Below are 23,013 nucleotides of genomic sequence, written 5' to 3'. Positions count from 1 at the left end.
CATCACTGTCACTGACTGATCATTAAGGACAAAAGCTGCTGTTTATTTCTGACTCAGTTTTAATTACTAGCAATAGTACATTTGAATTGCTTGATTTGTGGCAGGGATGGGGGAAGGAAGTAGGAGGAATGAGAACGTGTAATTGTTTTTTTGGAAATGTAAAACCAGGCTGTGAGAAGAGAATAGGCAATATCTTCCTTAAGGATTTGCTACTAATTAGGTGAGAGGGCTGTATGTTCTTGTGTGTTTTCTTTACAGAAGTGCAAGTTTTTTTAGCATCATGTCTGACAATATATGGGAAGAGGGAAGAGGAGATCTTAAACACTAGAAAACATATCCTAAAACATTTTTGCAGTGTCTACTGTATTTAGTTAATTTTGAGTTCCTTTTGTTATTCTATTGGACCTGGAAAAACTACAGACATAAAAATATGATATTAATAATCAAATTTGCTTTAAAGTCTTGTTATTCTACTAGTTGGGATTTTCTATTGTTAGTTTGGAGGGAAGCCATACAGAAAACCGTTATAAATTCTGTAGTGTATAATTCATGCCCAAATATAAAATTGCATCTTCATATGGCACTTTCCTTTTTATATCTATAATAGGGTTAAGCCTTCTCCTGATTATTAAACTGATTTTCCCTCTTTTCTTTCAAAGAACCGTTGGAGGAATCATTTTATTTTACTTTTGATTTTTCTTTTGATAATATTAGACTCAAAAAAAAGTAGGAAGAAAATGTAGTATCTTTAGAGCTAAGAACACAATGGCAAGGTTTTCACCATCAGTAAAATTCTCTTGATGGGTACCTGAAGTAGCAAAGAGTTGTTTTTACACCATTTCACTTTTTCCATGCCTTCATGGATTTTCTAATTTGTTTTTCTTTTAGTTTTAGGGTTTTTTTTTCTTATCATAAAAAGAGAAGATGAAATCTGAATATGATCTTGTCTTAGCTTTCTTTGTATCCATCTATCCATCTGTAGGATGAATATAAACCTGAAAAGGCCCTGTCTGAAGAGGATTTGAAAAACGCCGTGAGTGTGCATCATGCGCTGGCATCCAAGGCCATAGACTACGAGAAGAAGCCGAATGTACTTAAACTTAAAACTGCCGACTGGAGGGTCTTGCTTTTTCAAGCTCAGTATGTTTCACTGGTTTGATTTGGTTTGGCTTTTTAGTTTGCGTAACACCACTTTATACCGAGAAATAGAATCAGGATCTTCAGGGGAAATTTTTCATGTTGGATTCAAAGTCATTAATTGGTTACACAAGAGGGACAAATGCCTAAGAAAACTAGAATCAGAAATAGAAACTCTAAGTTCAGTTTTTTTGTGTTGCTATAAGGCAGCCCTGTGACTTTTAGTCAACCACAAACCATCTATAGAAGTTAATATTTTATGAATAAAATACAAGGGTTGTACAATGTAAGTTTTATCACACAGAGAGTAAAATAGACCTGGATTCAAATCACCATTTCCTAGCTCTTCGTCCTGGCATGTAATTTAACCTCTTTGAATCTTAGCTTGTCATTAGTGCAGATGATAATGTTTATTTCATAAGGTTCTAATGAGAATTACATGAGATCAAGTATATATATAAAGTACTTCATACAGTGCCTGGCATATAGAAACTGTTCAATAAGTGTAGATTTCCATTTTGTTCCCTCTCTCTTCTTTCTCCTCCTGAGCTCTAATAGTCTGTGATTAAACTAGAGGAAAAAGATAAAATTATATTGTGGGCAAGAAATCAGGATGGATTGCCAGTTCAATAAGGGGTTCATGACAACTTTCACATTAGAAGTGGAGCCTTTCACACAGAGAATTCTGGATTTGTGAAGTGAGAAACTTTGCATTTTCAGAACTGAGCCTCTACAAAAGGAATTTTTATAGGAGTACACACCATCAGTGTCTGTGACAGTGTTAATTCTTCATGCTTTGCACAGAACCTGAGCTTGACTTCAGAATCACTCCCAACACTACCAATTGACTGCATTTGGCATTGGAATTAAAATTTGACATCAAGATAGTGAACACAAGTATCTGCATACTTGTTGATCAAAGCAATGTAAGATCAAAAAAAGAAATAAGAACAGCAGCAAGTACTCTGGTGATTTGTGAATGTTGAATTTCCGGAGGTATGAAATTGCTGACATCAGGTGAGGAGGAAGTTGTAAGGAAATCCAAGTTTCACAGGATTTTTTTTTAGCATGGGAGTAAGACAGCTTTAGCACCACAGAGGGACTCATAGCCAGATGTATAATTACAGCTATTAGTCATCAGAGTCCTTCAAATTATTCTGTTCCCCAACATTTTTTTAATGTAAAATACCAAGTATGATAACTAAGAAGTTCTAATTACTTCAGATAGAAGTGATGCAGAAATCAATGAATTGAATTAACAGAGGCAAAGAAATCAGATTATAGAAACATATGGGGTGCAAAGAGGAATTGATACCTAGTGTGGTCTTAGGTTAGTGTGGTTTCTCAGAGTAATGCATAAAGGAAATGATTTTAGATGGGCTGACATTCTGTCTACCTTAATCTGTCCTGACTCATCCTCCCATTCATTTATAAATTCACAAATATTTATTGAGTGCTGCCAGTCAGTGCTGGTCTTTGCAAATATATGACATACAAGTTAAAAATATGTTAAAAGTTGAAAGTATGTTAATGAAATCAGATGATTTCTACATCCTTTCAGGTGGATTTTTAACATCCTTTTGGAAAGTTCTTTACATACCATTAATCTCACTTGTGTGAAGTACATAATTCAATAATTTTCAGCAAATTTACAGAATTGTACCACCATCACCACAATCCAGTTTGGAACACTTTCATCACCCCAAAGAGATCCTCCATGCCCATTTTGTAGTCACCCCCCATTTTACCACCAACCCTGGATACCACTAGTCTCCTTTGTGTCTCTATGGTATTGCTTTTTCTGGATTTTTCATATACATGGAACATATAGTATGAAATGTATCTGGCTTTTTTCACTTACCATAAAGTTTTGGGGGTTCACCATGTTGTAACATGTATCTGCCCTTCATGCCTTTATTACCGAGTAGTATTCCACTGTATGGATATATATTACATTTTTCTTTTATTCATTCATGAGTTGACAGACATTTGGATTGTTTCCCCTTTTTGACTTTTATAAATAGTGCTGCTGTCACTCTCAACAATAGCCGAATTATGGAAAGAGCCTAAATGTCCATCAACTGACGAATGGATAAAGAAACTGTGGTTTATATACACAATGGAGTACTATGTGGCAATGAGAAAGAATGAAATATGGCCCTTTGTAGCAACGTGGATGGAACTGGAGAGTGTTATGCTAAGTGAAATAAGCCATACAGAGAAAGACAGATACCACATGTTTTCACTCTTCTGTGGATCCTGAGAAACTTAACAGGAACCCATGGGGGAGGGGAAGGAAAAAAAAGAGAGAGAGAGAGGTTAGAGTGGGAGAGAGCCAAAGCATAAGAGACTCTTAAAAACTGAGAACAAACTGAGGGTTGATAGGGGGTGGGAGGGAGGAGAGGGTGGGTGATGGGTATTAAAGAGGGCATCTTTTGGGATGAGCACTGGGTGTTGTATGGAAACCAATTTGACAATAAATTTCATATATTTAATAAATAAATAAATAGTGCTGCTGTGAACATTCACATGTAGATCTTTCTGTGCCTATATGTTTTTATTTCTCTTGGGTGTATTTCTAGGAATAGAACTGCTGGATTGTATGATAAATTTATATAGTTAACTTTTCAAGAAAACTGTCAAAGCTGCTTTCCAAGTGGTTGTTCCCTTTTATATTCCTTTTAAATTCTATCAATTTGTTCCTCAGTTGGATTTTAAAATTGAATTATGTGATTGAAAGAGGAGCTAATTTTTAAATTAATGTTTGACTGAGTCTAGTATCAAACAAAGTAGGGTTTTAATATTTATTGTCGAGTGATTTTGCTTTTTTCCCCTCCTGTATCCTTGAGGAATAATCACAGCCTTATATTGTAATGATCATCGGTTCCAGGGCCTTTTATTACTATGGTAATTGCTGTTGAAAATGTTTATCTCAGTGAAATTTTATCAAGGATCAATTACCAAGAAATATAAATGACTTTATGTAACATTTTAAATCGATAATGAGACAGGAGTACTGATGCATAGGGGCACTTGTACCCCAATGTTTATAGCAGCACTCTCAACAATAGCCAAATTATGGAAAGAGCCTAAATGTCCATCAACTGATGAATGGATAAAGAAACTGTGGTTTATATACACAATGGAATACTACGTGGCAATGAGAAAGAATGAAATATGGCCTTTTGTAGCAACGTGGATGAACTGGAGAGTGTGATGCTAAGTGAAATAAGCCATACAGAGAAAGACAGATAGCATATGGTTTCACTCTTACGTGGATCCTGAGAAACTTAACAGAAACCCATGGGGGAAGGGAAGGAAAAAAAAAAAAAAAGAGGTTAGAGTGGGAGAGAGCCAAAGCATAAGAGACTGTTAAAAACTGAGAACAAACTGAGGGTTGATGGGGGGTGGGAGGGAGGGGAGGGTGGGTGATGGGTATTGAGGAGGGCACCTTTTGGGATGAGCACTGGGTGTTGTATGGAAACCAATTTGACAATACATTACATATATTAAATAAATAAATAAATAAATAAATAAATAAATAAATAAATAAAAGTTTAAGTAAAAAAAAAAAAATCAATAATGAGAAATGGGCAAGGTGTGATACACTTAGATAGAGAAATACCCTGATGTAAATTTCTCTTTTTCTCATAGGAGTGCAGAGGAAATGCAAGGATGGATAAACAAAATTAATTGTGTTGCAGCTGTATTTTCTGCACCACCATTTCCAGCAGCCATTGGTTCTCAGAAGAAGTTTAGTCGTCCACTTCTGCCTGCTACTACAACAAAACTGTCTCAGGTAAGTCATTTTGATAGTGCTTTGACTTTGGAAAAAAGCACTTTGTAAAATAATCCTACTAACATTTTCATTTAAATAATATTCCATATGTTGGCAGCAAGGATAAGACCTTGCCTTGGAAGATCTATTGCATAAACGAAGCAAAATGCAGTATACTGGGTTTTGCACTTCATATTGGAAGCTGGCACGTGGCTGACACATAGGACACATACTATGAATACGTTTCTAAAATTTATGTTAGTTTATTACTCAGTCATACAGGCCTAGTTTTTTTGTTTTTAATATTTTTAAGTGAAATATAGTTGGCACACAATGTTACATTAATTTCACATGTACAACATAGCTCTGCCTACTGCGAGCATTACCATTACATTATTACAGTAACATTGACTGTATGCTTATGCTGTACTTTTCACCCTCATAACTTATTCATTCTATAACTAGAAGCCTATTCCTCCTACTCTCCTTCACCCGTTTTGCCCATCCTCCACCCCCTTGCCCTCTAGGAACCATTAGTTCTCTGTATTTATGGGTCTCTCTCTGCTTTTGCTTGTTTGTTTATTCGTTTGTTTTGTTTTTTAGATTCCACATATAAGCGAAAATATGTGGTATTTGTCTTTTTCTGTCTTGACTCATTTCATGTAGCGTTATACCTTCTATACACCATGATGTTGCAAATGGCAGGCTTAGTTTTTTGGTTTTGTTTGTACTGACTCATATTTTTTAAATGAGTAGCTACTGCCAGACATCCTGGCTTGAAAACAAGCTTTTTATTCATGTATTTGTTTTTTCATTTTACTGAGCTCTTCCCATATCCCAGGCTATATTTGATGCTGGGTATATAAGAATATTCCCAGGGATCCACTATTCACAGTACATTGGAGCAGAGACTTCCCTAACTCTCAGGGAGGAGCTAAGTGGACCATGTGGGTTTTTCTAGCTAATCAAGATCATGTATAGTAGAACTGTGTTCCAAATGTAGTCCCATAAGTTTCTCTTCTGTTGTCAGATTGATCTCTCTAAAGATCATATTTTATTGTATTCCTGTCTTACTTAAAACTCTGTTCTAAGGACATTGTGTACAGGCCAGTTTTGCCAATTTTAAACCTGTCTGTGTTGCCTGTATTCTCAATGACTAGTTAAGGATTTTGGAAGCTAGTTTGATGTCCTTGTGAATTTCTTATTGGTGCAATAATAGAAATAGTTTCATCTGGCTCTAATCAACCAGGGCTTGATATTAACTGGCTCCTCTACATACCTGATATCATGGATTATCAATGATATATGTATTTAATAAATATGTATTATGTGCCTATTATACCTCAGAGACTATTTTAGGCTCTGGAGACAGAAAGACAAATGAAACCCAGACACTCTCTGGATACAAAATATGCAAGTAATTGTAATAGAGTTTGACTGGAGTACAGGAAGTATAAGTCCAGAGTGCTGTGGGAGTATAAGAAGGGACATTTAGCCTCTGGCCTTGTAGGTGGAAGAGGCATTGTGGTATCTAATTTTAAACTTAAAGGATGAATAGCAGTTAGGCGTGGTGTCAGAAGAGAAAATCCCAGCAGAGGATCAAAAATGCTTAGAGGAGAAAGCACTGAGATACATAACATATAAATTATCAACTGTGACTTGAGCACAAAATACTGAGAAAAGGCAAGATACATTCCTCTGTGGAGAAGTAAGCAGAGGCCAAATAATGAAAGGTCTTGTCATGTGTAAGATTTTGGATGCTTCACTGGTTCCCCAGCATCCTTAGGATAACAGTTTAAGCAAGCAAGCACTTTTATCAAAATAAAATCTCTTATTTTAAACAAATGCCTTACACTGGAGGCATTCTAAAAATAGAATGCATAAAATTCTTAATCTTTCCTTATTTTGAGCATAAATCCAGAGAAACAAAAACAAAAACAAAAAACCCACCCCTGTTTATGTAATTGATCAAAATGATGGAGTTAAGATTTTAAATAAGGCAATAACCAAAAAGAAGTGTGCTCCTATGTCACATAAGATGACCAGGTCGTTTCAGGAATTAATTTCTTTGTTAAAAAAGATGTTTTCTTTTCCACAAATAAATCACCAAGCTTTTATGGGCCTAAATGAGGACTATGTTCTAGAATGTTTTTAAGATTTTTTAAAGGTTCTTTCACTAGCTCTGTGTTTTTTGTCCAGGTCATTGTGTTTGTTTACTAAAAATCAAAAAGATGTTTTGCCTTTGAGAGTAATAGGACAATTTAAAAACAAATATGTAAAATCAAGCATGCGATAAATAATAGTTTAGAAAAAGGGAGAGAAGTTAGTTCACACCCTCCACATCAAATAGAGACTCTTGTGGGATATCTTTGGAGGAGTCTTAGTGCACTTTCAGTAAATCCTGAAATATGTGCACCCACAAGCTTTCCAGTATCTTGTAGACTAGTCCTCAAGTTTAGCCCTGGCATTTTGCCCTGGTGTTGCCAACCTTAACACTACTGCCTTTATAGCCTGGATAGTTCTTTGTTGTGGGGACCATCCTTTGAATTTTTGTTTAGCAATATCCCTAGCCTATACCCACTAGATGCTAGTATCATCCCCCTAGTTGTGACAACCAAAAATGTCTCCAGACATTGCCAAATGTCCTGTAGGGTTAAAACCTATCCCACTGCTACTCACTGTTATTGAGAACCACTGCTTGAGCCAAGCTATCTTTCCTTTTTCTCCATACACCCACAACCTGGCTATGACTGCCCTAAATGCCAGAAACACTTGGATAATTTTAGTTTACAAAATACATGTATAACAATGTGAGTATCCTGCTGGAAAAAAAATTAAATAGTGTTAGGAAAAAACTAAACATTCAATTAAAACATTGTTTGGTGCTTTTGGAGACACACTGTTCATCATCACCTGGTCATTTGTAAGCTTTTATTTAAATTATTCTTGTCTTTGGGTCGGCTTTAGCTCAAGCAGTTACTTCGCATGTGGTTACTAAATTATTCTTGTCTTCTATCCAAACCATATTAGCCTTCATTATTAAAATTGATCATTATCAGTACAGTGTGGTTCTCTGTACAACTCTGCTGTGTAGGAGTTATCTTCTTTAGTTGTTTTCATGGCAGTGTTGCCAAAGCATATTTTTCTTCTTTTGGAGGCAGAGGAACAAGTTTGAATATTTAAGTTTCATTTCTCCTTCTGGTATAACTAGTACTCTAAACTTAGGATTTCATGGTTAGCCCTCTTCAGGATCTGTTCAGGACCTCCTTTTATACTCATCAAAGTAGTCATTTTCAGGCTTTAATATGCACAAGAATGATCTGGGGACTTGTTGAAAGTGCACATATCCCAGCACCCCTACCCCAGGCTGGTAAGGTATGGGTCAGGGTCCCAGGCACATGAATATTTTAAGACACAGCAGGTGTCCAGCCTGTGAACAGTGAAGATCATACTTAGAGGCGCTGCACTGTACTCCCTACAATCCCTACCCTCCCCTTCACTACTTAGCTGGAGATGTGTGAAACTGAACTGAGCCCTTGGGCTCGCTCAGCAATAGAAATTGACAAGAGGCTAAATGGGAATTTCCAGCAAGGCTTTATTGGAGCTTATGCTTAAGCACAGGGAAGCAGCACAAAGAAGTGTCCTCAGGCTGACCCCCCACCCCGAGGCAAGGTCAGGGAGAGTTTTTATCAGAAACTTGGGTGGGGAAAGGGTAATGTCAAAGCATAGAGGCAGGGGTCTAAAATGCCATGTGTCTTCATACATCGCATGTCTAATTAACATGTTAAATCTCCACCCCTGGATATGATTTTTAGTATTATAATGAGAGAAGAAGTCAGTGAAAGTTCAGCACTGGGGTCCATCTTGGTACAGACTGGTTTGGTCTGGTCTTCACCAGTCATGGTAGTAAATATGTTCCTTTCAGTAAGCATCCTCCCTCACATTCCTGCAAGATGTGCTACTCAAGAGACGTAGAGTTTTAACTTTTTTTGTTTTCTCCTTATGAAGAAAACAAGGAATGCTAGATTTCTCAGTCAGGTTAGGAAACCTGAGTCCAATTCCTGCTCTGTCTCACCGATACCTCATGAAATTACCATTTCCTGATATCTAGTTCTGTTTTCTTCTTAGAATTTCAGCCATTCTCCTGTAAAGATCTGAATCAATGATCAATGATTATTTGAGTCAATAATCAGTGATTAGTTTGATCACTGAATGTTAACTGTTGAGGGCCAGACCTTGGAAACAAAGGAAAGCCCTGTTCTTGTTTCTCACCCCTCATTTTACCCTGTGGTTTGACCATTAGGGCAGTAATGCCCAGGGCCAGATGAGTGCGGCAGAGTTCATTCGTAAACTGGCTTCTGAACACAGAGGGCAAGGAGAGACTGAGGAAAGAAGTAGAGCTCTTCACATTGGTAGGTAGTAGTTTTAATAAGCAAGAGAACTTACTTAAGAAACCTGTGTTGGGTGGCACAAGATGAGTAGATCTTTGCATACATCTGTTGGTATCATAATCTATATAGAGCCTTAATTGAGCTCAATCATGTATACCATTCGGATGGTCTCAAAAACACATTACTATTTGAAGACCATGTCCTTGGGGCAGCTTATAGATCAGGGAAATAAGTGAAATGCACATTCCATGAATGGGAAGGAGGTGAGGAGCCTCCAGCTGCCCACGTCCAGCTTGCCTGTCAGGCAGGGTTGCGTTCTCTCAGTGACCTCCACCAACAGGCATTAGGGGCAGTGGGATTTCAGAGGAGGAAGTCATCCTTGTAATTGTGTCCCATACTGGCCAGAACCACATCCTTCCTATCCCACTCCATTTCATACTTTAGTCACAAATCCAGTTATTTTCATACCCTACCCACATCCATTAATTCTGGCGTTTGTCATCTTTCACTTAGATCACTGGTCTCTGAACTTTTTTGATCATTCATTTTATTAATACTAAATATTTGAGCAGATATCCTCCAATATATGTATATATTTTTATAAAATATACTACATGTTCTATTATCAATACAACATGAAAAACTGCCGAACATCATTAGTCATTAGGAAAATACAAATCAACCAGTAGGTATCATTTTACACTCATTAGGGCTGCCATAATTCAAAAAAAAAATCTTTTAAGGAAACTAATGTTATGGTGAAGATATGGAGAAATTGCAACTTTGATATGTTGCTTATAGGAATATACTATGAATGCAGGTACTTGGGGAAACGGTTTGATGGTTTATCAAATGATTTAACATAGGATTAAATGAAAACATATACCCCATAAAACCTTTCACACAAATGTCCATTGCTGCATTATTCGTAACAGCCAAAGGTGTGAATGGCTGTCAGCTAATGAATATATAAATAAAATGTGATATATCCATACAATGGGATAGTATTCAGTTGTAAAAAAAAAAAAAAAACAATGAAACCAGTCACAAAAGAAACGTATTGTTGATTCCATTCCAAAAAGACACTTTTAGGGGAACTAAAATGTCATAAAATTAAATTGTAGTGATGGTTGCACCACCCCATGACTATACTAAAAAACATTAAATTATACACTTTAAATGGGTGAATTGTGTGGTATGTGAATTATATCCCAATGTTGATTTTTAAAATTCTTCCCAGTGGATGATCTTGCCTGGGTTGCACACACTCCACTTTGAAAAATTCTTGCAAACTATTCACATAACCACTTAATATTGCTCTTCTTCCAATCTTGCTTTTCTCCAATCCATCCTTCACAGTTGCAGCTAAAATATGACTCATGTAATTACGGTCACTTAATGTTAATTGACTCACTTTAGCCAACAAGATGTGGTCTAAACTCCTTGGCATCACCTTAAATGGTAACTACACTGTTTTGTATTCATTTCTTAAAGGTCTCTACTTAACATATTTTAAGTAATCAACAGTTAAATCATTTTGAAGTTATGCAGCAGCTCACTACGCTGTTTAAAGTCTTTAAATCTTTTAAACATGAAATGATAAAATCTTTCTGATAGTGCCTTCAATAATACCTCAAACTGACTCAAGGCAGATGTTCTTTATTCTAAATTCCATACATCTTGGGTTTGATAAGGCTGCAGTATTTAGCAATTTGACCTGTAAATTTCTTAGAAGATTCCTAGAAATGTCATTACTTTCTAAATCATCTATCAGCTTTAGAACAGCACGAAGGAAACACTCTTGAGTCCTCCCCTCTATGTCTCCCCCACTTTTTTTTAAATCATTTAATCAGTTACTCTTGACTGAAGAACCTATATATCAAGTACTGTATTAGGTATGTGGACATTATAAAAATAGCTAAGATGATGGTCTTGGCTCTCAGCTAATGAGAACTTAAAGAATCTATCAGAATTATTCCAGTACTATACAAAAATTATACCATATACTGTTTTCTCTGCTTAGTACTAAACACTGGAGGATTTGAGGAAAGGGGGAAAAATGACCCTTTCTGCCTTCAAAGAGCTTATAATCAGTAAAGAAGATAAAATCTACACAGAAGTCAGAGTATATTTTGTAATAAGTATGTAGCATAGACATTTAAGTGCTATAGTAGTGCACAAGTGGAAGACATTGTGATACCTGGAATAACACTGGTTTTGAGTAAATATCAAATTTTGGCAAGGGTATAGAACAATGTGAATTTCTTTTTTTTTTTTTTTCAATATATGAAATTTATTGTCAAATTGGTTTCCATACAACACCCAGTGCTCATCCCAGAAGGTGCCCTCCTCAATACCCATCACCCACCCTCCCCTCCCTCCCACCCCCATCAACCCTCAGTTTTAGAACAATGTGAATTTCAAGCCTACTATGAGAGTGTAAACTGGTGGAAACACTTTAAAAAACAAGTTAATGTCACCTTAAAGATGTGCATATTCTAAACCCCAAAAATCTACCTCTTGGTGATTGTACTGTAGGACAATTCTTTCCCATATTCACTAGGCAGCATGTTCAATGTAGTATCATTTATAATAGCCTCAAGAAATCTGAAAACAACCTAAGCATCCTTCAATGGAATTGTAGAATGTCCTACAATGAAACAGTATACTTTGAGGAACTAGAGCACATATGTGAATAAATCTTAAAAACCTGTTGAATTAAAAGACAATCATAAAGGAAGCCTTACAAACTATAAAAACCTGTAGAACATACTATTTCTATGGAGCCTTCTATTTGTATAGGAGTAGCATAGAAAAAGATGAGATGAGTAGATAAATAAATGCAGGGAGTTTCAAATGATTTCTTATTTTTTTCTTAAACCAGCTGTTAGATAAATGAGCATTTTTTACATATCATTCAATATGACTTTTTGTATATCTGAAACATTTTATTAAACAAAGAAAAAATTCATCATGTTTTTATTTTTTGAAGCGGTCTGATCACCCAATATCTTTTGTCAAACATTCTATTAAATAATTTACATGTTTCAGTAAATACACAAAAGAAATTACTTTGAAAGGAAAAAGCTATTGATACATTCTTCTTAGTTCTGGCTGCTATAAAAAATACCTTGGACTGGTTGGCTTAAATGACAGAAATGTTTTTCTCACAGTTCTGGAGACCAGAAGCCCTAGATCAAGGTGGCAGCAGCATTGGGGGCTGGTGTGGGTTCTCCCTTTGGGTTGCAGATGGCCCTCTTTCTTCTACATTCTCACATGGTCTTTTTCAGAGTTCGTGCCCAGAGAGAGAATGTGCTCTGTGATGTCTCTTCTTCTAAGAACACTAATCCTATCAGGTCAGGGCCCTATCTTTAGGACCTCATTTGCCCTCAGTTACTTCCTAGAAGCCCCATCTACAAAGATAGCCACACTAGGTTTCAACATAGGAATTTTGAAGGGACACAAGCATTCAAGTCCATAACACAGTCTGCAGTGTTTTTGGAGAAAGAAACAAAAAGATGAATGAGAAGTTGTCAATAAAAGCTATGGAAGCATTGTTTTCATTTACTTTCAGTATTATGAGTGTACAAGTGACAAGTTTGGGTAAAATCTCAAAGCAGATTTCTTTGTTTTCTTCTCCTCTACTTTTCTGGCATTTTGTTAGGTTTTTTATTTTGTTTTAGTTGCTATTTAAAAATGAATCTCATCTTTCATTTACTCCACTTGTTCCTGCCACCCTTCTTGTTTTTTTTCCACTGATGTACCTTGCTTTTTAAAAACTTTTTATTGTTCTTTTTACTTTGATGGCTTTAGACTTGTATTTTAGTTTTCCTTGGTTGGCTTTTAAGGTGTACATTATAACAAATCCCTAAGATATTACATTTGACTCATAATTTCTGATTATCATTTTTAATGTACAATGATATTACATAATCTTAATTTGTTGGCCATAATTATTCACTTTCTGGTAGTCTTTTTAATTATTCCCCCCCGATATAAAATTTTTATATTTTGAAATTATGGGCCAAGGTACCGACCCAGTGGGCCTAAAGGGATGACATTACGGCGTCATCCTCTCCCTTCATTTTGGAGGGTTGAGATGTTGGGCTCCGCTACCCAGAATGGAGGGCTGTCATACCCTGCTCAACCTCTGGACAGTGACGGTATCATGGCCCTATGCGACACCATCACCAATCGCCTGGTGTGGCCTGAGGACCGCCAAGATGCCATTTGTGCAAATCAGTATACAGTCAAAGTGTAAAAGAACTTTTGAGGCATAAGAAAGTCCACTTAGAAGTCATATTTAAGTACTTGGCAACACTGGGTAATTATATCTCCAGCTACTGAAAAACACAACACAGGGTAATTATACCTCCAGCTACTGAAAAACATAATCTTATTCAGCATACAAAGGATTATTGGAAAAAACAATTACAAGTTGAAGGAAATACCAGAGCTAATTAAAACAGAGGACATTAGACTCTTGATGGCAGGAAAAAGAAGATTAAAAAACTGAAAAAGTCAATTTTTGTCAATTAGCAGAATCCTGTCACTTGTTCTTTGAAGTTTTTAATTCTTAGAATCCTTTTCTGGGACCACCTCAAGATGAATAGGGGCCCACCACACTTGTGGCATGATGTGAAGCTTACATTTTCTTACAGTACCTCTGAACAAAATGTGATAGACTACTCTGAGTGGAGCAAAAAGTATGAGCCTTAATCTGCTGTCACTAGTGAAAGAAGAGTGTCTTCTCAGTCCCACTAGATTCCCATAGATTGAAAATGTGCTTCTGCTCCCTATGGTCTAGTTATGGTTGGAATTGCTGGAACTTCCCACCAGGGGAACACTTGTTTGGGCATTTTTGAACAAATTTTTGGACTCATGCACTGCCCTGTTTTGGAAAATACTTGGAAAATCAAATTTATCAACCTGAAAATTATTGGAGAGGGTTCTGTTGCTCTAGGAACATTAATGAAACCAGCTGTTAATTTGAACATAGTAACCTAGAGGTCTTTCATAACATAATTGCTTTATGCAGTGCCAACAAAATACAACTTAATGTAAGGCAGGCATTGGATAGTGGAACTGGAGACCAGGCTTTATGCAGTGGAGATGAGGCATTGTTGAACAAAAGAAAACTGAGTTTACCCAGCTGTCTGTCAATCTAAAAAAACCTTCTATACAGAAACTCTTCCAAATATGTCTTACTCTAACAATAATGTCTAGGTGATTTCAGATGTGAAGATTGACATTTATTAGTTGCAATATCTTACTTGACTACAGAATAACATAGTATGTGATGTCCTTGCTTCTTGTTGCAGCAAATGTTCTGAGAGCTTAATGCAATTCTCATTTACTTTTATCTAAATCTGGACAGTATCATAAATGCATGTCATGACAGTACTGTTTTTTAAGTAAGTACATGTTTTAGAGATGTTTAATGTATACTCAAAGTTGTCATTTTAGAAAACTTGAATAACATTCTCAATCAAAAGGTCCAGTAAGTTAGCAGGTGGAGAAAATTTACTTTCTCTTTTTAAAAGAGAAATTTTTTTAAAATTTACTTTCTCTTTTTAAAACATTATTCACAGTTATTTATTGTATACCAAGCCAAATATCTTAAAATCTGCAACATTTTTGAAGTATTTTTGAGCAATAATAAATGCTGTTCTCAAAACAGACCTTATTCTTATCTAAGATTTAAACTAACAGTTTTATAGAATGTTTATTATAATACCATATAAAGGAAACATAGTGTTATATATTAAGAGCATTTCACACTAAAGCAGGAGAATATACATTCTTTTAAAGTACCCATGGAACAATCTCCAGAATAGATCACATACTGGGTCACAAATCAGGCCTCAACTGGTACAAGATTGAGATCATACTGTGAATATTTTCAGACCAAAAGCTGTGAAACTTTAAGTCAACCACAAGAAAAATTTTGGAAAGCCCTCAAATACATGGAGGTTAAAGAACTTCCTACTAAAGATGAATGGGTTAACCAGAAATTAAAGAGGAAATTAAAAAATACATAGAAGCAAATTAAAATGAAAACATGATAGTCCAAACCCTTTGGGATGCAGCAAAGGCAGTCCTAAGAGTAAAGTACATTGCAATTCAGGCCTATCTCAAGAAGCAAGAAAAGTCCCAAATATACAACCTAATCTTACACCTAAAGGGGCTAGAAAAGAAGTAGCAAATGAAGCCTAAAGCCAGCACAGATAAATTATATAGAAACAACAAAAAAGAAAGTAGACCAGATCAATGAAAGTAAGAGCTGCTTCTTTGAAAGAATAAACAAAATTGATAACACCCTTAGCCAGACTTATCAAAAAGAAAAGAGAAAGGACCCAAACAGATAAAATCACAAATGAAAGAGGACATCACAACTGACACCACAGAAATACAAACAATTATAAGAGAATACTGTGAAAAATTATATGCCAATGAACTGGGCAACCTGGAAAAAATGGACAAATTCCTAGAAACTCGTAAACCACCAAAACGGAAACAGGAAGAAATAGAAAACTTGAACAGACCCATAACAAGCAAAGAAATTGAAACAGTTATCAATAGTCTCCCAACAAACAAGAGTCCTGGGCCAGATGGCTTCCCAGGGGAATTAGTAGAGTTGATACCTATTCTTCTCAAACTGTTCCAAAAAATAGAAATGGAAGTAAAGCAAACTCACTCTAGGAAGCCACCATTACCTTGATTCCAAAACCAGACAAAGACCTCACTCAAAAGGAGAGTTAGAGACTAATATCCCTGATGAACCTGGATGCAAAAATTCTCAACAAGGTACTAGCAAATCAAATTCAACAGTGCATTAAAATAACATTAAAAGAATGATTCGCCATGAATAAACAAAAGCAAACATGAACTACTGGGATTTCATCAAGATTAAACCTTCTGTACAGGGTAGGAAACAGTCAACAAAAGCCAACAGAATGGGAGAAGATATTTGTAAATGACATAAGATAAAGGGTTAGTATCCAAAATCTATAAAGGACTTACCAAACTCAACACCCAAAAACCAAACAACTTAAGAAATGGGCAGCACTAAGAAATGGGCAGCAGCCATGAACAGACACTTTTTCAAAGAAGATATCCAGATGGCTAAAAAGACACATGAAAAGATAATCAACATCTCACATCATCAGGGAAATACAAATCAAAACCATGATGAGATGTCACCTCACACCTTTCAAAATGGCTAACACTAACAACACAAGAAACAACAGGTGTTGTCAAGGATGTGGAGGAAGGGGAGCCCTCTTGCACTGTTGGTAGGAATGTAAACTAGTGCAGCCATGCTGGAGAACAGTATGGAGGTTTCTCAAAAAACTAAAAATAGGACTACCCTCTGATCCAGGAATTTTACTACTAGGTATTTACCCAAAGGATACAAAATAACAGATTCAAAGGGGTACATGCATCTCAGTGTTACAGCAGCATTATCAACAATAGCCAAACTATGGAGAGAGCCTAAATGTGCATTAATTGATGAATGGATAAAGAAGATGTGATATATATATATAAAATAATATATAATATATAAAAGTATAAATATAATATATATTTAATATATTAAATTTTAAAACATAAAATAATATATATTATATAAAATGGAATATTACTCAACCATCAAAAAGAATGAAATCTTGCCATTTTCAACAATGTGGGCAGAGATAGAAAATATTATGCTAAGCGAAATATGTCAGTCAGAGAAAGACAAATACCATATGATTTCACCCATGTGGATTTAAGAAACAAAACAGATGAGCATATGGTAATGAAGGGTGGGAAGAGAAGAAAAGGAAACAAACCACAAAAGATTCTTAATACTAGAGAACAAACTGAGTGTTGATGGGAGGAGGTGGGTGGGAGATGGGCTAGATGGGTGATGGGTATTAAAGAGGTGACTTGATGTGATGAGCACTGGGTGTTGTATATAAGTGATGAATCACTGAATTCTACTCCTGAAACCAATATTGTGCTGTTATGTTTACCAAAATTTAAATTTAAAAAAAAATGACTATTACAGATGAAAAAAAAAAAGAAAGAAAAAAAAGAAAGAAATGGAAGGAAAACTTCCAAACTCATTCAGTGAGGCCAGGATTACCTTGATTCCAAAACCAGAGACCCCACTAAAAAGGAGAATTATAGATCAACATCCCTGATGAAATTCTCAACAAGATGCTAGCAATACAAATCGTACAGTACATAAAAAGAATTATCCACCACGATCAAGTGGGATTTATTCCTGGGCTACAGGTATGAGTCATTATCCACAAATCAGCATGATACACGAATCTCTGAGTTTCCATTATTTCTTACGGGGAAATTCGCTTTGATATACAAATGCTTTGGATTACAAGCATGTTTCTGGAACAAATTATGCTCTCAAACCAAGGTTTTACTGTTTGTCAATGTACTCCTACATCATAAATTAAAATTGTTGGGATTTTTCACCTCTAAATTATCCAACTAGGTTTGAATTGCAAGGTTAAGTTGCCAGATTAATTATATAGTTATTTTAAGGTTTAAATTCTTCATCACCTGGCAACTACTTACTGATCTAGGATTTAGTAATTTTAATTTACAAAAATGTCATATGGAAAGAATTCAACTGGGAATTGTGATGATGTGTTGTACATGTTAATTTTTTACGTTTAACTCTCCTCATGATCATCTAGGGTGACATGAATTCTGGAAGCAGGAGGAAACAACCATTTTTTTTTCTCATTGCCATGCCTTTTTTGAAGAGTACAAATTGATAAGTCCTAAAGTAAGAACTTCACGAAGGAGGGAAATTCCTTTTGTCTGCTCTTAAAAAAAAAACAAGAAAAGAAAAGAAAAAGAAATTATGGTGTTATTATACAAATTGTATTTATCGCCTAGTTTAATCATTTCCTTTTCATTTATTTTATTCATTTATTTCTTATTGTACATGTGAAATTTATAATCAAGAATTGGATAATATATATGTGAATGCAGAATAGTAAACAAAGCAGTCATATAACTTTAGGAATGCAAGAAAATTCCAATGTTTTTGTTTCATTTTTAAAATGTTGCCAGAGGGTTTGATGGTGTCTTTCATTATTATGAGGTGATAAAAATGTTGCCCCTAGTATGTAAATTCTTTGGCATAGGATCAACCATGTTGCATTGGTGCATGGTGCCTATAGTGACACTGTTCAGGCAATAATTTCTCTATAGGAACATTTATTTGAATTAATACTTTGGATCAATAAGATTTTGAAAGAAGTTAAAACCTCTACTACTTTGGAGGGAAAAGGCATAGGTGTATGCATTTTTTAGAATATCTTCAGATAGCTTTCAGAGAATTATTTCTTGGTGACATTGTTCGTCTCAAAAAGGAAAAAGAAAAACTAAGCAGAGAGACTTTTCATTCATTGTGACAGACGGGGAAATTAGCAGCATTACTGATTGGACAGGAAATAGAAAAGCCAAATTATCTGGGACTCTAAGTGCTTAACTGGTACTTTGCCTTTTGGATTATCTGTTAGGAAGCCTGTTCTCAACTTCATGACCGGTATATTTGATAAGGGGCTCTGAAAGTATTTGGTTTTATAACAAGGGGCCTGTTGTCAGTTTGTAAAGGTATATGTGAATACCTAGCATGAGAAAGTTGGTAAGATGTGGCAGCAGAGGCACATTGGACTGTTTTGATGAATTAAAGTCATTCATCATAAGGGATTTTTAAAAGCACTGTATGATTTTTTTATTGAAAAGTACTCTATGAATTATTTTCTGATGCTAAATAGCTTAATAAAATCCTGCAGGAGGAACAGCTGAAATCTCATGAAAGCAAACTGAAGCAGATTACCACTGAGCTGGCTGAACACCGCTCATATCCCCCGGATAAGAAAGTTAAAGCCAAGGAGATAGATGAATACAGACTGAAAGATCACTATCTGGAATTTGAGGTATGTTGAACCTAAATGGAATAAATGCCTATGCCTAAGTTATTTTATGATTTTTTGCATGAGACTTTTTTTTTTTTGGCTACTGCAACTATGGGAAGTATACCTTGACCCTGGCTCTAACTTGGGAGCTCTGGGCATGGTCTAGATCATGGTGGCCCCTCATGCTCAGGATTCTATTTAAGCATCAAACAAACATCAAAAAATATCTGTTAGTTTATGTGCTTAAAAGCAAACAGCCTGCCTGGTTGGGATAATGTGTGCCTGCTGTGAGAAAAAACAATCCCAGAATGGGGCAGCTGCTTTCTATGTGTCTATATCTCTTCCAGCAGAGTTTGAGTCAAAAAAATAAAAAATAAAAATACAGTGGAGGAAATGAGCTATAGGGTGACATGAAGTATCTGTTATAGTCTGTGTTACTTTCTGTCCTTCATCTCCTTCATTCTCATCTTATCATCCTGTTTCTTCCTAAAGCTTGAAACTTAGACTCATTTGAGCACCCTCCTCCTGGCCCCTGCAGCCCCCCAGTATCTAATCAGGAGCTAAATCCCAGTGCTCAGCCACTCTAGTGTTTCACTTCTGTCTCTTCCTTACCATAGGCAATTGCTCTTATACTTCCTCTGCTCAAGTCCTGGGTTTTTCATCTCTCACCTGAATGTGGTGGTAGCCTCCTGTGTCTCTTTAGTTCTCTTGTGACAGTTAGTTTTTCTTTTTTAATTTTTTTAATGTTTATTTATTTTTGAGAGAGAAAGAGACAGAGTATGAGAGGGTGAGGGGCAAAGAGAGGGGGAACAGAATCTGAAGCAGGCTCCAGGCTCTGAGCTGTCAGCACAGAGCCTGACAATTAGTTTTCTAAGGCTTAACCCAGACAGTGGCATTCCTCTGTTTAGCAGCTGCCCTTGAGGTTCTCCTAAGACTCCCCCCAAAATTTATCTTATGAGTAAAGTCCTAATCCTTAATCTCAGAGGATTTGGGTTCCTTCTGTCTTTCTACCACACTGGTTTCTTTCCACAACAGCCTCCTTATGTGTTAGTCACATTTCTGCCTACTCTCTCCAAGTGTACTTTGTGCCTGTGTTCATCTACTTTCTTCTGCCCCAAATGCCCCTCCCCTCATCTTCATTCCTGAAAGTCCTGTTCAGCTTTCAAAATGCAGCTCAAATACCTCCTATGAAAAGACTACTCGGGGTGCCTGGGTGGCTCAGTCAGTTAAGCATCTGACTCTTGCTTTTCCCTCAGTTCAAGATCAAACAGTTCATGAGATCAAGACCCCAGGTCAGGCTATGTGCTGATAGTGCAGAGCCTGCTTGGGATTCTCTCTCTCTGTCTCTCTTCTCTCTGCCCTTCCCCTGCTCTCTTTCTCTCAAAATAAATAAACATTTATTTTTTTAAAAAAGTCAATTCTAAACTTATTAATTGGATTTAATCTGTTACAGTCCTTGCCACAGTTGGTTTTATGTTAAAGTTTTTCAGTATGTCTTTGTATCTATGGTAGATTCCATAACACCTCCCCCTGCTCAAGATGGTGAGTTCTTGGGAGTACAGAGACCTCAAGTTCATTTCTAATCTTTGCTGTATGCTTGCATATTGAATTGCATAGGATTTCATGGAAGCTTAAAAAAGTATCTCCCTGAGTTATAAAATTTCTGTTATAAGATGTGGCATTTTATCCAGTGCAGATCCATGTACTAGCATTCTTTATGGTCAAGCAAGTTCTTGCTGTGGGCAGATGAAGAAAAGTCATTCTTTTAGTAAAGGTAAAAGTTTATTAGCAAAAACTGTAGAAGCCTCACCAGCAAAAGACTTGAAAAATATTTTGTAAAAAACAAAACAAAAAACTAAGGAGCTCATCTTTCCCCAGGTTTGTTCATTCTTGAGAAATGGGAGTTTCTCAGAAAGCAATCTTCACACTTTGAGTGGCTTTCAGCTATGGGCCCTTTTATTTTCACACATACTAATTGAATTTCCCAACACCCTCACTCCCCTGTGTCTAGCACTCAACACCTTACTTTGAGCCCTTGACTTTAAAGGCTGAGAGCTTGTCCACAGGAGGTGGGGGTAGCTGCAAGATCATTGAAAAGTTGTCACTGCTAGAAGCACTCCATACTTTTTTTTTAAGATTTTTTAACATTTATTCACTTTTGAGAGACAGAGTGTGAGTAGGGGAAGGACAGAGAGAGGGAGACACAGAATCCAAAGCAGGCTTCAGGCTCTGAGCTATCAGCACAGAGCCTGATGTGGGACTCAAACCCACCAACTGCGAGATCATTACCTGAGTCAAAGTCAGACACTCAACCAACTGAGCCACTCAGGCACCCCTGCACTCTGTACTTTTGAACCTACTGTGGTGCCCCTTTTCAGAAAATGTAACCTAGCAAGAACCAGCATTTTCATTTCCTAACATGGAATTTAGACCAAGCTTTGTGGGGATCAGTCTTGCTTTCATTACATTGTCACCTCATGGAACCTGAAAATTGTATTACACAATCCCTGGCTCATCAAAATCATACTCATATGCTAATATGTCAGGCATATTGGATTGTCTCTCAAGTTGCATTAACCTATGTCTATCAGGAAAGTAGAAGAGTAGATGCTATCCAAAAAGGTGTTTATAAAATTAATTCTTTTTAAAAAGTGAATTATTAGTTTTCACTAACTTGTGGTAATATATCTTGTGGGGTCCACTTTGCTATTATTTCAGCCACCAGAATTTGTGTTATGTGTGTGTTCGTGGAGATCTTTTGCATAGCATTAAGTATTCTGCTTTATAAGCAACATTTTCTTAGCAGACTGCTTCATTCCCTGAATGAATCTAATCTCATTCCCTGAATAGAGGGTATGAGAGTTTTTTATTGATCATTTTGTATATTTTGTTCACTTCTCTATCCTCAAGCTTCTGGAACATAGGTTCAATGTATATTTGTTGAATGAATGCATGGAATTTTATTATTATATATAAAAGATAACATCAAAGAAAGTACTTCTCTGAGACAGCTTAGTAGGTGCCCTGAAAACAAATCTGATAGGCAGGTAAGAACAGTGTCTGCAATTCAGTGTGAATCTCAAGTGGGCAGTGACAGGAAGGGGAGCTTTAATCCCATCTGCATCCTGTCGCCAGTAAGAATAACAGGCAAAAATTAGCTCTTTCACCTACTCCTGTAGTAGGGACCTCCCTGTGGTTTCAGACCATAGGAAATTCTTACAATTTTTACACTTGATAAGGAAAAATGCCTTTATTTTGTTAGAATGTTAAGCTTTTGGTGATTACACTGGGAGTTGTTCCTCCCTTTACGCATTTCAGTTGTTTATATCCCAAGTTGCTTTGAGTACCAACAGTCTTCATTGTAGGCCAAATTCATAGCTCTTTCTGTGCCTTCAAAGTCTGACTGACAGTAAGTTACTAGAAATTATAGTAAATAAGTAGATTCAGAGTGTGAGTTTTTTGTTGTTGTTGTTTTGTTTTAAAGTCTATAAAAAGTCTACAGAGAACAAAGAGACTTCCATTTATCTTACTAGCTTTAGCCTATAAGAAAAAGATTCTCTTTTACTTAAAGCAGCAAACTACACTCAGAATGGGCTATAATTGACTACATCTGTGCCTGTCTCTCTGTTGACAGGGGGAAGAGAGGTTGTTTGTATTTGATTGGATTTGTACCTCCAAGCCATGACTGTTAATTTTTCAGAAGAGTTCACTTGGAACCTAAACTTACTTTTGAAAGAGTGGTTAGACCTAACAAGTCTCTGTTAAGAAA

The 23,013-nt window shown here is 36.2% G+C and overlaps 1 protein-coding gene and 1 pseudogene across 5 annotated transcripts in view; both read left to right on the top strand.

Annotated features, from left to right (window-relative positions):
* Nucleotides 1-23,013, top strand: part of PSD3 (pleckstrin and Sec7 domain containing 3) — a 734,808-nt gene that overhangs the window by 669,361 nt on the left and 42,434 nt on the right. For all 5 annotated transcript variants that reach the window (XM_042983313.1, XM_042983312.1, XM_042983314.1 and 2 more), the window contains 3 exons: nt 983-1,140; nt 4,792-4,936; nt 19,122-19,265. In XM_042983313.1, the coding sequence (XP_042839247.1) occupies nt 983-1,140; nt 4,792-4,936; nt 19,122-19,265 (447 nt within the window). The remainder of the gene's footprint in view (nt 1-982; nt 1,141-4,791; nt 4,937-19,121; nt 19,266-23,013) is intronic.
* LOC102955298 lies at nt 13,428-14,474 on the top strand (annotated as a pseudogene).

This window comes from Panthera tigris, chromosome B1 (genome assembly GCF_018350195.1).
Source record: "Panthera tigris isolate Pti1 chromosome B1, P.tigris_Pti1_mat1.1, whole genome shotgun sequence".
Classification (NCBI taxonomy): domain Eukaryota; kingdom Metazoa; phylum Chordata; class Mammalia; order Carnivora; family Felidae; genus Panthera; species Panthera tigris.
This window is presented reverse-complemented; position numbering and strand designations above follow the sequence as displayed.